This window comes from Calidris pugnax, unplaced genomic scaffold (assembly GCF_001431845.1).
Source record: "Calidris pugnax isolate Ruff unplaced genomic scaffold, ASM143184v1 scaffold36, whole genome shotgun sequence".
Lineage (NCBI taxonomy): Eukaryota > Metazoa > Chordata > Aves > Charadriiformes > Scolopacidae > Calidris > Calidris pugnax.
Window position 1 is genome coordinate 23,037 of NW_015090825.1, and position 17,676 is coordinate 40,712.

The window sequence follows — 17,676 nt, forward strand, 5'->3', positions numbered from 1 at the left end:
GTTGTGTTTTTTTTTTTTTTTTTTTTCCTAGGATTTCTAGGATTCTCTAGGATTTTCTGAGTTTAATAAAACATCTGGGTTTTAATTTAAGAATGCTGGCCGTATTCCTTCATCTGATACCATTGGCACTATCTTAATGCTTGCAGAGCTGTGTATGCACAAGTCCAGAGTGGTTTCAGGTATATTGCACGTGTGCAAACACACCAGTTCTTAGCACTGGCCCTTCAGGGCACTCAGAGCAAGCACGGGAGTGTATCAGAAGCACAAGACAAATGTCATAACCTTTTTGCCCAAGCTCACAGAAGAAGCAATGCAGGCAGGAGTATGATGATATACAGATTCAAACCTCTGGGTCAGTTACAGAGCTACTCTGTATAAGGAGACAAGCCTCCAAAGCCCTTTTCTCCCCATCCTACTTGGGGGAGGGTGGGAGTGAGCTGCATGGTCCTAGTTGCTGGCTGGGGTTAAACCGTGACAACACTCTGCAGCCTTTTCAGGCATCTGTTCCTTCTTATCTTCATGGTAAAACATTTTTTTCCCTTTTTTGAAGTGGGAATTTCCCATGTTCCAACTTCTGTCCATTGCCTGTTGTCCTTTAACTACACCTTTGAGAAGAGTCTAACTCTTGTCTTCTCCATGCTCTCCTCTTACTTGATTTTAGATAGCCTTCTCAAGTCTGAGCAAATCCAGGTCCCACAGCCTTTCCTGTACATCACATGCTTCAGCCCCTTACTGCTCCACTAGGTTCACTCCAGTATGCCACTTTCTCTCTTGTACTGGGGCATCCCAAACTGGACACGGGTCTCACAACTGTTGAAGAGAGGGGGTCCATCACCTCCTTCAGCTGGGTGACCATAGTCTTGCTAATGCAGCTCAGTATGTGGTTGGCCTTTGCTGAACTGACAGTCTGGTGAGTAGGTTTCAGGAGTCTTAAGTCCCTCAGAAGCCAATGCCCCTACAGCACAGACAACACAGATGCACACCTGTGTGTTTCAGGCTGAGTCCTCTGGAGTCCTTAGTGATCTAACGTGCATTGTCAAAGGAGCTAAGAGCAAAGAGGGCAAAGGGATTTTCAGTCAGGACAGTCAGACCAGCAGACCACAGCCACCAAATATCTGAGATGATCAGGTATTAAAATAACACTATCATGTTAATTGCTTCAACAAAAGATTGGGAAAGCTTCTGTTATTGTTTTCTCCTCTACCCACAGGCTCTCTAAAATACCCATCTCTGCTTACCCTTGCATGTCTAAGACCGTGATTAGTTGCTTCAATAAATGCAGACTGTAAGAGTGTTAAAAAAAAAAACCTCTGTAAAAATATTTCATAAATCAAAAGCCCTCTGTCCATGCCATGCATTTATTCAATACACACTACAGGATAACTTTCTCTCAAAACCTTTTGCATCAGCTAGCTGTAACTGCACAGTAGAGCACAAGGTGTTCCTGCAGCCTTAACATCCCCTGGTCTCAGCCAGACCCAGCAAACTTGAGTACTGTGCAGGGAATCAACACTGGAAATGGAGAAGTGACCCAGTAGGTCACACCAGTTCCACACACATTGCAGCATATGAATCTTCAAGCACCCAAAGCCATAGAGGAACATACAGGAACTAGGCCCTGAACCACAACCTGCATCTAGGCAACACTTTATCATAAACTACTCGGATCTGCTTAGTGTGGTTGCACATTTTTGGTTGGATGGGGTTTGGTGGTTTCCCCAACAACAAAGCCAAGGCAGACCAAAGTCAACCCTGATCCTTCCACCTCCTACCTCCTCCTTCCCCTCACCCCCCCGCCCAAGGATTAGCTCAGCAGATCCTCCCTTGCGTGCAGGCAGCTGCAACTCTGCTTGTGCTGCCTGCTCCTCCAGGCTCTCTGCTGCACGGCAGCCAGCCAGTCCCACTTCCCAAACACCTCCTGTCCTACACGGTGGGGGCTCTGGGATCATGGAATCACGGAATCACAGAATTGTCAGAGTTGGAAGGGACCTCTAGAGATCATCTAGTCCAACTCCCCTGCTAAAGCAGGATTGCCCAGAGCACATCACTCAGGGCTGCATGCCTAATACACCACCAGACCTAATTTGATTATGTTGCTAAAGTATTTAAAATTAATACTAAATTAATCCATCTGGGGTGGAGGAAGAGAGTACTGACACAGGAAAATTTTCAGGCTATGTTGGATTATTTAAATGATCAAGGACTTCAACAGATACTGAAGAAATGCAGATGCCTACACAACACATGTGAATTGACCTTGCAAGGACAAGTGACATTTTATGTCCAAAAAAAAGGAAGTTAATGGATTATTGTGCATAGAAAAAATTGCATATGGTTCTAAATGATAATGTATCAATACAAGAAAAGGACTTAACTGACAGACAGACAGTTCAGTGATAACGTGCTGACAATGTAGATCTGCTGTCGAAACAGCAAGCAGGCTAGGACACACAAAGAATGCGGTGAAGGATAGCGCTGACAATATTTCAATGCTCATATAAATCAACTGCATATTGGTTTCCTTTTTAGTACACGCTTGTCCTACCACAAGATGGTGCAATCTCTCTACAAACCCGTTACCCCACGCAGGTCTCTTACTGCACTTCTAATACAACATCCTTCCCTTGCTTTGACCCACCAGGCAGGACAGTTCTTCTTGCAACAACACCTTCAGCGCTACAGCAAGCAATGCTCAGAAGATAAACCATTAATCCCTCACAGATTAGGAAAAGAAACCTTTTTGAGCCGTCCAAATGTTATTCATGTTTTTGACGGAAGGCGCTGGGCTCCACCAGCTGCAGCCATGAGACAACTGCACGGGATGCCAAACAGGAAACCGAGTCGAGTAGCTCTGTCAAACCCACGTCAGGGTGACTCACCACTTCACAAGTCTCAGGTGATCGCACGCCCTTCCTTATTCTCCTCTTCGGTCGAGAGTGGACCCATCAGTAGAAGTTGATCATGTACCTACATGGTCTCCTTTCATTTCTGACCTCTAATTGCTTCCTGGTGCCGATGCACAGCCTGCAGACATTTTGGGGAGAAACTTCTGACACCTGCTATCGGTACCGGGGACGGAGTGATACCAAACTCAACTAGCAAAATCTACAATTGGGCTTTTTTGGGACCTTCTTTGGTTTGTGGCTGAAAAGGCTTCAAATGGTGAGTGACCTTTCAAGGTGTTAAATGTGATGTTTGCTTTTCGGTGAATTGCATATTATTTATAAAGAAATTCTGCACTTTCCTGGAAGATAACATTTACAGGAAGTACAGCTACCAATTGTTATTGATGGCCAGACCATCAGGTTCTGTAGATAAAGCCAAATAAGCGTCCTTATATCATCTGAGGTTTGCACCCAAAATAACCCTGTCGTGGCTATTTTTATATTTTTATCTGTTTTATTCAGCTTACCAGTGTTAATTGTTTTCTTCCATACTCCAGCTCTCCCTACTGATTTCTGTGCTCCCCCAGGTAATTTTCAGTGTTAACACTGTCAGTTCTTGAAGGTGGGGGCTATGTCTTCTACCACATAATAACTATGCACAAGTGCTATAAACAAATAAACAACAATTCTAGTGTATACTAGCCTCACTAAAATTACAACACAGCTGACAACGTAGCTGGATTCCTTTATCTCGTGCCTTCTCTTCTGCAACACTCCAAAATAATGTTTTGCAAGACTTTTGCAGCTGAATGACTGAGCTTTTTTGGTGTAAAAGACCTAAAGTTGTCTGACGTGCAGCATACTCAACCGAACACTTGATAAAATGTAGTACTTCTCAAGTTAGTTAGTTGAGAAGTTAGTACTTCTCAAATACTAACTTAACTTCTGCAGTAAATACAATCTGCTAATACCTCTGTAAAATACTTTCTAAAGGAGACTAGCTTTTTTAATAATGTTCAAAACTACTCAGCACACATGATGTCCCATAAGTTGCTCAACGTTATTTCTGCTACATTCATCCTTCATCTTTTTCTTTCATTTTGTTGTCTAAAACGTGGATATTTCCCATATTATTTTTACTCATCTGACTAGTTTCATGTTATACAACAGAAATGTTTGCAACTTAAAGATAAGCAAATGCATTCATCTTTCTAGTATAATGACTTCACTTTGGGAACTGCAGAAATCTCTCAATATTGTCCTGAAAATACATCACCTTCAAAAAGTAATAGGCAGTAGAACAGTAAAAATCGCATAACTATTAAGAAAGATATTTATTTTCATTCAGCTGAATACAAGACTACTGAAAAACAAACTTCAGGAATAGTAAGCAAAGAGTAAATATTTCAGTACCTTCCTCCTTCTTATTTACTGGCAGGATTCCTATGGTGCAGAGGCATACTAAGATCAGGAGGCTTTGGGGGAGCACAATCAAAACATTACAAATAAGCCATACTTTTTGCTGTATGAGAGGTGGAGGATTACTAGCTTTAAAAAAAAAACACGTAAAAAGAAACACATTAATTCAGCTCCTTTTCTAGTAAATTGATTGGCCCGGTTCAGTGGGACCTTAACACTTGTCTGATATACGTAGACTTTACAAGAGTTTCCAAAGCACCCCAAAACATCAGAAGTCCATGCCTTGTTTTGGGGGTACAAATGCCTCAAGGTCTGACTAAAGAATTTGAACTCACCAGCAGTTCTTCCACTGAGCGGGGAGGGAGATAGAGATGAAGTGACAAAATAAGTCGAGAGCAGGGTAAATTAGTCCAACCCGGTCTGTGCAATCACAGCCAGACTGCTCCCAGTGTGGGAGCTCGTTAGCGGCAGTCGAACTCAGGTCTCTCTGCAGTTTGCTGTTGTGACCACAGGGCAGATGTTTCCTACCTGTATACTCTGCCTCCGAATTTCTGACATGCAGTGATTTGCACAACTGGAACGCAGTTCTCCAGAGAAGCTGGAGGTAGTGTGATAGTGGGTGATAAAAGGTAATCAAAGATTATTTGTGGCAGCAGCAAGTGGGAGGTGGCATCACAGAATCCAACTGTAACTTTCTGAGTCAGTCCCATGAGATCCCTAGAGATGCAGGGACCAGATTTTTCGCAGATAAAACAATTTATTTTGTAAAGTGCCCTGCTTTTTACTTAGAATGACTCTCCCTAAGTCATGGCAATGTTTTAAAGTAATTTTCCAGGGATTCAGTGTGGAGGGTATTTTTGTCTTTTGCCTTTTTCCTTTCAGAAATTCCTATCTACTTTTCCAATCTTCATTTTGTACAATGTGGGAAGTGGTAGGAGCCTGCCAAATCACACCCCCCTTGGTAACAGCAGCTTACTCTGCGGTCTGGAGGTGTCTTAGCCAAACTGATCAGGGAAAGCAAAGGTCGAGTGTCTCAGTTACAAGCACCTGGGGTTAATAACTATAGCTCTTTTGGCACATCAGATGATTCACAACTGAATGAGTGACAGGTTCTCAGGCGTTTTTTGTCAGCTTGGGAAATGGCCCGCAACTGTCAAAAGTATCTTCTGTATTAGTGGGCAAGGAAGCATGAAAAGAATACCTGTGAATGCTCAGCGGTTACATGCCACAGTAAGTTATTTTTGAGCTCGGTGATAGGCAGGACTTCAGAGTGAATGAATGCCGAATAACCTGTTCTTAGATTAATAGCTGTGCAAACATTCATATTCTGCTGTCTCCTTCTGTGCAAAACCTGCTCTCTCTGACATGGGTACCGAACCTCTCTGCTGCCCTTATTCCACTCCCCACTCTCCTTCTCTGCCCCTCTGGACTCAGGTCTCACAAAACCCCTTGAAGTCTCTTGAAGAGCTTGTGCTCTCTGGACCCATCACCTCTTCCCTCTCCCATTTCATCTCTCCCTCTTCCATTCTCTTGGAATCTGAAGCCACCGTGCTTTTAGCCTTGTTTGCACTGATCTTTCTGATTCTTCTTCATCCTTTTTCCTTTCTTGTTCTTCTCAGGTATCATCTCAGGCATGCTGGCCTGTCCAGACCTCCCAGTCCGTTACTTAAATCAGCATCTGCAGCAGACAAAGGCTAAAATCAACTGCAAGTCAATTTATATTTATGAAAGTATAAAGTTTATATGGCTCTTTATTACCTGTAAATAAAAACTCCTGGAGATAATTTTGAGCAGTTAACTACTGCTCAAAATCCTTGACAATCAAAAGAAATTGGAGACTGCAGTGAAAGCATAAAGTGTAAAACCCTCCATTGTCATGGTTTTCTATTTGAAGTTTTCTCCTCAGGTACAGACAAATGCCTGTTTTGGACAAACTGTCACCGAATTCCTTGTCAACCTCGCACAGAGCCAGCACATTGACTTGAAGAGACTGATGTTCCTCTGGCTATTTGAAGATGACACACAGCTGAGATCTCTTGTAAGTAAACTAGTTATCATAGAATCATGGAATGGTTTAAGTTGGAAGGGACCTTAAAGATCACCCAGTCCCACCCCCCTGCCCTGGGCAGGGACAACTCCCACCAGACCAGGTTGCTCCAAGCCCCATCCAGCCTGGCCTTGAACCCCTCCAGGGATGGGGCAGCCACAGCTTCTCTGGGCAACCTGTTCCAGTGCCTCACCACCCTCACAGCAAAGAATTTCTTCCTAATATCTAATCTAAGTCTACCCTTATTCAGTTTAAAACCATTACTCCTCATCCTATCACTACCCTCCCTGACAAAGAGTCCCTCCCCATCTCTCCTGTACCCCCTTTAGGTATTTGCAGGCTGCTCTAAGGTCTCCCTGGAGCCTTCTCTTCTCCAGGCTGAACAACCCCAGCTCTCTCAGCCTGTCCTCACAGGAAGAAGTGCTATTGTGCCTGACACACCAGATGAAATGTCTGTACTGTGTGCCAACCCTCCCGATACATGGGGCACTCTCTTACAAGCGATGCCACAACTTCTGCTGCACCTCCCTCCCCGCAGCTGGCAAGCCGGAATCGTTCAGGCTTTTACGCTTTCCTGACCGAGGGAAATCACTGGCTAGTTTTTCCAAAGAGATCAAATTTTAAGCGGTCAATACTCAGACACAAAGGCAACAAGAGCCTTCTGCCGCCGCGTTAGTTAGCGAGTCCCAAGTGCTGGAACTTGCTGACGCTGGAGAATCGCAGCGAGAGCTGACGAGAGCTAAGTTCTTCTTTCTTGACCATTTCCCGTTTCCTTTTTCTGTCGCCGAACGGCGCCCGTTGGACCGAGGGAGACAGGCGCCTCCCCGTACCCTCCCCCGCCGCCTCCACAGCTGGCTCCTCTCACCCATGGAAGGCCCAGGGGGCGGCGGGGACTGCAGCGGTGGCTCTCCGGAGCGGAGGACGGGGACCGGCAAAGGTAACGGGGCAAAGAGAGAGAGAGGAGCCGAGGGGTGTGGGGCTGGGCATCGGGCAGCTGGAAACCCCCCCTGAGCAGTGGACGCCCGGCTGGGAGAGGCTGATCCGGTGGAGGGTCCCGACGTTGAGGGTCGCCAGCCAGCAAGGGCAGCCCTGAGCTGGGCAGCTGGAAACCCCCCCTGAGCAGTGCACGCCCGGCTGGGAGAGGCCGATCCGGTGGAGGGTCCCGATGTTGAGGGTCGCCAGCCAGCAAGGGCAGCCCTGAGCTGGTGGGGAGGTGGATGGCACCCGGCTCCAGACCCCCAGGACCCACCTGAGAATGGCCCCAAGGTGCTGCCAGGGAATGGTGTGGGGTGCAGCATGCGTGGGGCCCTGTGGCAGCATCCCCTGGGGCTCACCTTGTGTGTGGAGGCTGGAAAACCCCATCTGTCTGCTTCGTAGAGGTGGGAGGCTGCCCGGGCAGAGCCCTGTGGTGTCAGCAGAGTGACCACCGCTGAGAGGTGGTCCCCCTCCCTTTGCAGCCTTCCCTTCAGGGGTACCGAGTCTACCCTGCTACTGCCTTTAAAGTTGGATGTGAGAGCGGTGGTGGGAAGTTGGTAAATCCTTCCATGTCGCAACCCAGCTCAGTGCTTGGCTCCCAGAAGGAGGAGGGAGGTCATCATGCCTCTGTACTGGGCACTGGTGAGGCCTCACCTCGAGGGCTGTGTTCAGTTCTGGGCCCCTCACTACAAGAAGGACACTGAAGCGCTGGAGCATGTCCAGAGGAGAGACACCAAGCTGGTGAGGGGTCTGGAGAACAAGTCATAGGAGGAGAGGCTGAGGGAACTGGGCATGTTTAGTTTGGAGAAGAGGAGGCTGAGGGGAGACCTCACTGCCCTCTACAACTCCCTGAAAGGAGGGTGTAGAGAGGTGGGGGTTGGCCTCTTCTCCCAAGGGAATAACAACAGGACCAGAGGAAATGGTCTGAAGTTGGGGCAGGGGAGGTTTAGTTTAGGTATCAGGAAGAATGACTTTCCTGAGAGGGTGGTCAGGCCCTGGAACAGCCTGCCCAGGGAGGTGGTGGAGTCCCCATCCCTGGAGGTATTTCAGAAACCTGTAGACGTGGCTCTTCAGGGCACGCTCTAGTGCCCAAGATTATTGATTTGTGGGTGGGTGTGCTGTGGTGGGGTGTTGTGTTTTGTGGGGTTTTGTTTTGGTTTGTTTTTTTGGGTTTTTTTTGTTTTTTATTTTAACATTGGACTCAATGATCTCAGAGGTCCCTTCCAACCATGGTGTTTCTGTGATTTCCTGGAAGGGAGATGGGAAGAAACAGAGACTCTGAAAAGCTGTCGCTGTGGGATAAGGCTGGATGTTTCTCAGGAGAAGTTTTGGGCTCCAGAGCCCATGTCTTATTTCTCCTATCCATGCCATGTTTAGGTATCAGGTCAACCTCAGACTTACTGACTTCACCCTCATTTGTTCCATTCTCATTTCTTTCTTTTTCGATCACTTTGGAGTGTTGGGAACTACCTTACTATTCGGTTAAGTTCTGGATGATGTAATTAAAATTCAGAGTAATTCACAGTTCTTGTGATGACAAGCTAAATGTCACGCTTTTCCTAGTCGCCAGCTCTGCTCCCAGCCTGCTTTCCATGGAGAGCAACTCTTTCTGGAACAGCTTCATGGGTCCTGCACTCTACTCTTGTCAGCTGGTTGTGGTTTTTTTGTTGTTTTTTTTAAAGTGTTTTCCTGACATTTCTTTTTTTCAGATCTTTTCTCTGTTTCCCTGACATTTCTTTTTTTCAGATCTTTTCTCAAATATCTGGTTATGGAGAGGTGTTGCTGGAGCCCTTGCTACTGCTGTCACTTTGATTTTGTGTTTTCAGTTTGGTAAGTGTGTAAATCATTTAAAAATAAAGTGTAATTAGCCTTGGAAATTGCCAGAGTTTTAGATTGCCAGAAGTCCCTCAAAATCTCAAGAAGTTTATTCAGAACTTACCTTACCTCAAAATTAAACAAATGTCTCATGGTATATTGCTTACAATTGTGCTCAAGTGCTGCAGAATTACTCTGTTAGTTGCAGTGGTGTTAGGGAGTGCTCAGATTCATTTTAGTGTACTTCTGGCATTCGGGTTTATAACCTCACTGTTGGTCTTAACCCAAGTTCAGTAAAACGAATAACAAATGAAAGACTGTTCTTTGCAACCATTCTGTAGTCCTTCAAAAAATGACAGTACAATAAACAAAGCTATTAATTCAGCTGGGAGGAAGCAACACTTGCAAAAACTGTATTTAATTTGTTCTTGGAGTTCTTGGAGGATACATTATTATCGCCTTCTCAGCTGCTTCTACCAACTTGCCCCTGATCATCACTTTAAAGGTATGTCAGCAACAACAAGAGTGCAGGAACCAGAACATATATTTAGTTTACAATAGTTATTTCTGCTGGGCAAAAGTAATAAGGCTGTGATTAGACTCTAGATGATTTCAGATGATGCAGTCAGAAAGCAAGCTAAAAAGCTCCAGAAACCTTTTTCCAGTCAGAAGAAATGGGTGGATTGTTTTCTGTCTTTTTGCAGCAAACCATTCTTCGACCAAAGATCTTCCTGTTTGTCCTTCCCTGGATCTCTGTCCATCAGGTTGGCTGTATTTCCAGAGGAAATGTTACTACCTCTCGGACAGTGAAGCCAACTGGAACTCCAGCCAGAGCCTCTGCTCTTTGCACAATGCTTCTCTCCTGGTGATTGAAAATCCTCAAGAACTGGTAAGGGAACAAAAAGGGGGTCCTGGTTTCACCCCATCTCACTTTTGGGGAGCTGCACAATGAACCAGCGTGTTCTTCCACCCTCTCAACCTGAACGGTTTGAAAACTGGTGCAAAGACTGTGACGAGTCCCAGCTTGCAGAAAGCTGTGTGCCTCCTCTCCCTGCAAACAGCCAACAGCAGTTTTAGCAGTTGATGTTTTAGAAAATGCCCGAGGCTTGTCTGAGTTTAATTTGGAGCTGCTCACAGCTATAAATACTCACGTTGAAAGCAACTATGGGGTAAATGCTATTGCATCTCTTTCATCTTTAATTAGTCAACTGTTTTGTCTTAACAAGATAGGTTAATGACAGTTTGGTAGATATGTTAGTCTTGACCTTTGGAGTTAGAAGATGGTTACCCTAACCATAGCTTGGAGCACCTTTTTCTGTATTATACTACAATATTAGGAAAGAGTCCATCTAGCACAAAGACCTAGAAGAACATATTCTTCTACATGTGTTACAGGCCTTGATAGCAGACCTGGATAATTTAAAACAGCCTCTCTCTACATCACCTCTAATCTCTAAAATGTCTTGCTGCCTTTGCTACATTACTAGCTACCTTGCTAGCTGGTAATAAGAACTCAATATGGTGAAGACATACCAGCAATGGAGAAATGCGTTAGCTGCAAAGGTGTTCATCATTTTTTGCAGACTTTTTTGTGGAGAGACACTAAAATGATGCATAGCAGTTCTTAATATTCAGTAGTATACTTGCATTCTCATATTTGGCATTTCTGTCAGTACAGTATTGGAGCGGTAGAGAGATCCTGTCTGAAAGTTAATCCATTTGATTTCTGACTGGGTTGTAAGTTCTCTTTCAGTTACGTGGATTGCACAAGATCCAGACATTGCAGTACTCTGTAGATTTAATTTTTAGTATTGTTTTCTTGGGGAGAAAGGCAATATCGTTGTTTTGCTTTCTAGCCCTGGATCAAAGACTATTTTGATAACTGGATTGAGCATGCAAAACTTCTTTTCTCATATGGGCTTATTCCTACAGAGTTTTATGGTGAAGATAACAAAGGAAGACCCGTGGATTGGACTCTATAAAAGAAATGAAGAGTTCTTTTGGGTAAATGGGAAAGCATTAGACAATAAAATGTAAGTCGATGTTGAGGGGGTTTGCTGGTGATACTAGAATATAGGGAAGTAGGGAAAGGATTACAAATACAGATATAGACATTGACTTGAAATAAATACCTGTAATGATGTTGAAGGGATGACTGTGGAGAGAGCATGGAATACAATAAGGATTTCACATACCATTGTTAAAACTGTGGCAGATGAAAGAGCCAGTAGAGCAAAGTGAGAATTAAACCAAGATACCCAAGCAATGAGGGGAGGAACGGAAGATTACAGCAACACAAATTCCTCATTATACAATATATTTTGCAAAGGTGCAAACCTGCATGCAAGTGGCATAAAGTTTATAGCAGAGATATTCAGGAGGCTTTGAAGAGATGTTTTCGTACTTATAGAATGTGCTTACAAAAAAGGCTTCTGGGGGGAAAGGTGAAGGTCTGAATTTATGCTACATGAGTTCTCTGTGGCCCTGTGTTCTCTCCCACCAGTGTCAGGTGTGAGGCTCTTTGTTCCTCCCCCTGATAGTTGTGCCATCTTCTCAGAGATTGCTGCTTCTCATCCAGGGGCAGCTGCCAGCAGGAGGTGGTAGAATTGCCAGTGACAATAATAAGCACTGAGATTTCACAAGTCTGAAATGAACTTGAAAAGTGGAAAATGTAAATACTCTTAAGTTTGTGACATTACTAGTGGTGTCTAACTCTGTTCAGTTCATCCCCAAGACGTGAGGACTTGATCTGATGAAGACCTTATGAGTTTAATGTGAGATGTGAGCAGCACCATAGGCACCTCAAGCTGAAAATTGCAGTCCTTCCCACTACTGCTTATCCCTTGCCTGCGATACAAACGTCGACTGAGGCTTTCATTTTCAGTGATGAAGTTCTTCACGTTCTTAGATTTCTGCCTCTGGGTTTGCCTCAAACTACCCCTCCCATCTTTAGAAGGGCAAACATCTTGATGTCTGCCCTCAGCTGCTATCAGAGTAATGTTAACGTTGGTGGGGATTTGTCCTTTGGCTTTTCCAGAGGCCATATGAGTTTGGGTGGCCTACTCACAGGACACTGTAACACTTCATTTGAAAGCAGAGTCGGTCAAGGAGACCCTTACTTCTTATGTAGGGACACCTATGGTGTGGAAACGGGTTCGCTTCCCATTTTCCACCGCCCCCTTAACCATGGTGCCGTGTTCAGTTCTGAGGAAGAGGGAAATGAGAGAGGCATTTGTTTCACAGCTTCTGCTGGAATATTTTAGCTGTATAGAAGGATGCAGAAGTCAAAGGTGGAGCCAGTCTTGATAGCGCAGTGTCCTTGAAAAGGGCAAGCTTGAATTCCAATCTCCTCTCTAAGGGCATGTTTCACATTAAGGGACCACTAGACAAGCTGCAGGAGTACTGCAAGTCCTAGATTTTGTGTTGTGGGGCTAGGTCCCATTAAAAAAAAGACAATCTTTGTGGTGTTCTCTTCAAAACACAAGTTGTCATCCTCCTGCGATGCCTTGCCTGTGGTAAATCGGGCTTCGTACAAAGGAACCTGTGATCCCCATGGTCCCCTTTGCTCTGTTTTATTATTTGATTGTGGGTCTCAAAGTAATTGTTCAAGCTGTCATCCTCCTGCAATGCCTTGCCTGTGGTAAATCAGGCTTCATACAAAGAGAACCTGTGATCCCCATGGTCCCCTTTTCTCTGTTTCATTATTTGATTGTGGGTCTCAAAGTAATTGTGTCTTTCATTCTCCCTTACAGGATTGAAGTGAAAGGCTCTGGAAACTGTGCCTATCTTGAGTCAAAAGGAGTCTCAGCCTCTGGATGTTATTTAACCAGGAAGTGGGTCTGTAGCTTGAGTTTAGCTACAAACTAATACAGGTTTCTACACCTATATAGGTTTATACACCTATAAAGGTGGATGGAGCCGCCACCCCTGACACTTAACTGCTGTGATATGATGCCCACACAGGCTATGTCTGTGCTCTGGGTCCTGGGAACACATCTCAGCTCCTGCCTGGAGGTGAATGACTTTTCTGGTAGCCAGAATTCTCCACCCATGTAGGAAGCTTCTGTTTTTTAAGGGTACCATTTAAAAGGCTTGCTTCATCATCTTGATAAGTCTTTTCCCTTGCCCCATTTTCCTCGCTATTGCTCAGCCTGTGGTTTCTTTCTGTTGTGTTCATCAGTATTACTTCCACTAACTCTTCTCTTACAGGATCCTAAGCAGCTGCTCTTTCTTTTCCTTTTTGGTGTGCAGCTGGAGGTATTTACTATGTTTTTTTCTCGGCCAGGCTCTGCGTGCGAGGGTGATTTGCGAAGGGGGTCTGCTTGAGGGTCTCCCAGGGCCTCTCAGATACAGGGTGATGCAGAAATGAGAGCTGTTGTTGTAGACAGGGTCATTGCAGATTTTGCTCTCCCTGTTTGACGGGGTGCATCTTGTGTGACTCTGTATTGTGTTCAATGTTTTGCTAGTGTTATTTTACATTAATCTTTTTAAATTAGCTTGACAGTATTATAATTGGTATTTGTGTAGCTGCACTGCAGCTGAGGTGGTTCTTCCCACAGCATTTATATTAGCAAAAAAAAAAAAAAGTCTGTAGACAGAATAGAATATTTATTTACCTGAGCATCTGCACTGATGGGGGAAAAAGAGTTTGAACTGAAAAAGTAATAGTGAAGCTTCAGGCATTAATGTTGTAAAGTTAGAAATAGTCCTCTGTGTGAATGGGCAAAATCACGAGTAGGGAATAAGAGAATTAACAGCACAGGATGTTTCTCTGTGGTTTCCTTATGTTCTGTGCCTGTTGGAGCACGAGGCTTCTGAGCAAGCAGTATTACGTTTCTGGATGGACAATGAGTGTTTTCTTCTGCGCGCCTATAATTTTCAGCAGCAACACCCAGCACTGTTGTGTCACCGTGAGCCTGAGCAGAGTCAGGGCACAGCCCTGGTGGGCTCTGTTCACTCATGTTTAGCAGGTAACCTGAAGATTGAAAGTGCCATTTGACCCCGAGGAAGCAAACCAGCTTATTTTCCCCATAGGACTATTCCTGCCGGGTTTCTAGAGGAGGAAGAATGGGAAATCCACATGCATAGCAGGGCAAAATACTTCCCTCCCTGGAATAAAATCTGGAAAATTGGTGTTCTTGTCATCTGGGTGTTATGGAGAGGACTATGAACTCCACAGGTCTTCTTGAAGGAGTAAGTGGAGCCGGTATTGGAGTAACCACTAGAGCGCACTGTAGTTTCAGGGAAGGGAAGATAAATAATTGTGTCTTCTCCTTTTTTTAAGAATGTAAAATTGCACCATGTTTGACAGGTTATTTGGAGTGTTGTTGGTTCGTTGGGTTTTTTTGTCCTATCTGGTAATTATTTTTGCCCTCACTGTGTTTTTATGCAAATTCAGTTGTTGTCTAGTTTTGTTCATGTCTTGTTGATGCCTTCATTATTTCCTGTGTCAATTGGATTTTACTGTAACAGGACCATGCAATATGGAGATTGTTAACAACTTGTGACTTTAAGATGTTTATTTATATATGGTCACTAATTTTGCAGAACTACACTTTTTGTAATTGCTTGTATTCTTTATAGGCACAGTAACAGAACTCTACGGTATGAATAGCTTAATAATCTATGTGTTAATTTATATGTAACTATTGGGGGGGTAGAGGAAGGTAGTCTGCAACGTTTTTAAATTAACTCACTCTGAAGGATGTGGTACGTGCAATAGTCCTGAAAGATATGCAATAAATATCTTTACAGAGCCTCTGAATTACAGTGGTTTGTGTCTTAATATTGTGCCATTAAAAGTATTTTTTGGCTCAGGCACCATTTGGGGGAAAAAAATAAATCACCAGACTGAAGCAAAATAAAATTTTCAGGTTTTGAATAGGAAAAGATCTTTAATCAAAATATTGAGGTTGACCCAAAAAAAGAGTGCAATTCACTTCCCAACATTTCTAACATATTTTTACACTTCAAAATGTGTCAGACTTTTAACAAAAAGCATTTAACTGAAATGTTGAAGTACTTCTGTGGAAATGCTGAAATGGGCATAGCAGAGCACATACAGCGCAGTAAATTTGGAGGGAAACACAGAATTTTCTGCAGTTCACTCTTGCAAAGTTTTCCAAGTCTTTGCATTAGGAGCATACTAGAGGTACATCTTGGCCTTTCCTAATGAGCTGATTTACCTGAATATTTCCTTTAACTACAAAATAATGTCACTCTTACGTTTGTTTTTTTTTTTTTGCCATCAGTGTCATCTATGGATAGAGTCAGAAAATAAATGGGAAATTTTGGTTCTTAGAAGAGGTTTTGGAGAAACTGTGAGCACGGTAGGTTATAATGAAAGCTTTTAGTAATCTCACTCTTAAGGAGTACAATAGTATCCAAAATCTGTCATTCTAAGAAATGATGGGTCAAGCTGCAAACTCACTTTACTTGAGGTGATGTTTGATTAAGGCAATTAGCATCTTCTTTAGTATCCAAAATTTGTCATGCTAAGAAATGATGGGTCAAGCTGCAAACTCACTTTATTTGAGGTGATGTTTGATTAAGTACTTCACTTCAATGGCCCTTGTTTTTTTGGATGGAATTGGTGGAATTACTCAAGATTTAGTGACAGCTTAAAATGTAGCTAAGAGCTTCAGTAAGGCCCTGCAAAAAACATCTGTAATTACATTAGTAATAACGCAAATACCCCAATAGTAGGTGTTGGATAAATATTGTTAAAACCTAAACGTCACAATCAATTGGAGAGAAGCCAGCTCAGGAGTTTTTCTTGTTAAATCCAGCATGGCTCAAGAAACATCTGCCATAAAAAAAGCAATTCAGCAGTGGTCTCCAATGCATGGAGAAGGGTGAGCTTTTAAGTGCCCTGAATGTACATTTTATCAAAGAGGAATATATCTATATCTGTAAAAATATATATTATAGATATTGATAGATAGACATATCTAATTCATTTCAGACTCTTTCCTTGTCTTTGCTTCTCTGCCTACAATAAACAGACCAGCCCCCACACACGCGTTGCACTGAGTTTGGGGGATTTTTTTGTTTGTTTGCTTGCTCACTGTTGCAACATAAGTCACTGGAAATATCTCAACAAGGGTACAAACAGAAGACTAACAGCAGTTTTTCAAATGAGTCTTTAGCTGCTGATGCTGCGTTCTGTAGGGTAAATCTGTGCTGTTTGTTCATTTGAAAGGAAGTCAGCCACACGGAAGGTACAGTTCACTTTTTAATCTGTGACCCCAAAGTCCTTCCGGAGAGCCATCGTGCTGTGCTTGTGGAAAGCAGCAGACTGCATCATGTGCTTGGTGTCTCTTTCCACTGAAGATCTCTGTGACTTTTTCAGCTCTCACCTACACGCACCTACTACCTTCCTGCATCTCTGCCTGTCCATACTTAAGTGAGGTGTTACCTGCCAGTGTCCACAGGTGGAGGGGTGTCCGTCTGTTGGTGTTACCATGTTGCTCATGAGCATTTTGTTCCACAGCTGCAATCGTGCACGCAGAAGCCTTGACACTTTATCCAAGCATATCTGTTGGTTGCTCATCCCAAGTTGCTAGACATTAACCACAGCCACAGGGGCACCAGACTGCACATCTACTGCAGGTACGAGACAACATACCTGGGAAACTGCAGCTGCCTTTAGTTATGTGTTTCATGGCAAAGATGAGCTGAAGGCTCTAAGTTTTGAAAGCCTTCCTGGACGTGTTTTTCTCTCTCATTGCTAAGAAGGACTTGAATTCCAGTCTGTGCATTGTTTGTTAGAGTAGCACCTAAAATTTTGATGTTAGGTTTTGTTTTGGTTGGTTGGGGTTTTTTTATGTCTAAAAACAGCTAACCCCACATTGCATAAAAGTATATAAAATTATAGTAAAACTCTGGGAACGTAGAATCTCCCCCTGACTGGCCTTGCATTTGGTCACCCTAAATTCAAAGACACATGCTAGCTACAGATATAGAGGAGTTGTTACCTTTATTAGCCTAAGAAGTTTTTAAAAGCTGAGACAAAATGACATGTCTCTGATTTCTTAAAAATCAATTAATGACATCTGTTCCTTTTTTTCAAATATATGAATTCAATAAAGACACTAAGTCAGACTGCTCTTAACATTTTTGTAGTTTAGATTCAGAAATGGTATATAGCCATAACACTTGAGTGGCCAAGTAATGTATTTACTGACTACACCCACAGGTATTAATTTCATCAGCCTTTGTCTTCAGTACCTCATAATCAACTGTACTTAAAGGAGGCTTATAAGAAAGATGGGGACAAATGTTTTAGCAGGACCTGTTGCAATAGGACAACAGGCAATGGTTTTAAACTAAAAGAGGGAAGATTTAGACTAAACAGAAGAAAATTTTTACGATGAAGGTGGTGAAACACTAGAACAGGTTTCCCTGAGAGGTGGTAGATGCCCCATTCCTGGAAACATTCATGGTCAAGCAGGACTGGGCTCTGAGCAACCTGATCTAGTTGAAGATGTCCCTGCTCATAGCAAGGGAGGTTGGACTAGATGACCTTTAAAGGTT

General features: G+C 43.5%; 1 protein-coding gene across 1 annotated transcript; it reads left to right on the forward strand.

Annotated features, from left to right (window-relative positions):
* The first annotated feature begins 7,123 nt into the window (after nt 1-7,123).
* On the forward strand, nt 7,124-14,905 carry LOC106886904 (C-type lectin domain family 2 member L-like). The gene is made up of 5 exons (XM_014940188.1): nt 7,124-7,288; nt 9,073-9,156; nt 9,846-10,030; nt 11,074-11,174; nt 12,894-14,905. Exons 1-5 carry the CDS (start codon nt 7,219-7,221, stop codon nt 13,006-13,008), a joined length of 555 nt encoding a protein of 184 aa, XP_014795674.1. The 5' UTR covers nt 7,124-7,218; the 3' UTR covers nt 13,009-14,905.
* Nucleotides 14,906-17,676: the final 2,771 nt, after the last annotated feature.

Excerpts from the sequence above, each read along its gene's own strand:
- LOC106886904 (XM_014940188.1), top strand. The coding sequence starts at position 7,219 with ATGGAAGGCCCAGGGGGCGGCGGGGACTGCAGCGGTGGCTCTCCGGAG. Across the intron at positions 10,031-11,073 it reads TTGAAAATCCTCAAGAACTG|AGTTTTATGGTGAAGATAAC; the intron begins GTAAGGGAACAA and ends TTATTCCTACAG. Across the intron at positions 11,175-12,893 it reads AAAGCATTAGACAATAAAAT|GATTGAAGTGAAAGGCTCTG; the intron begins GTAAGTCGATGT and ends TCTCCCTTACAG.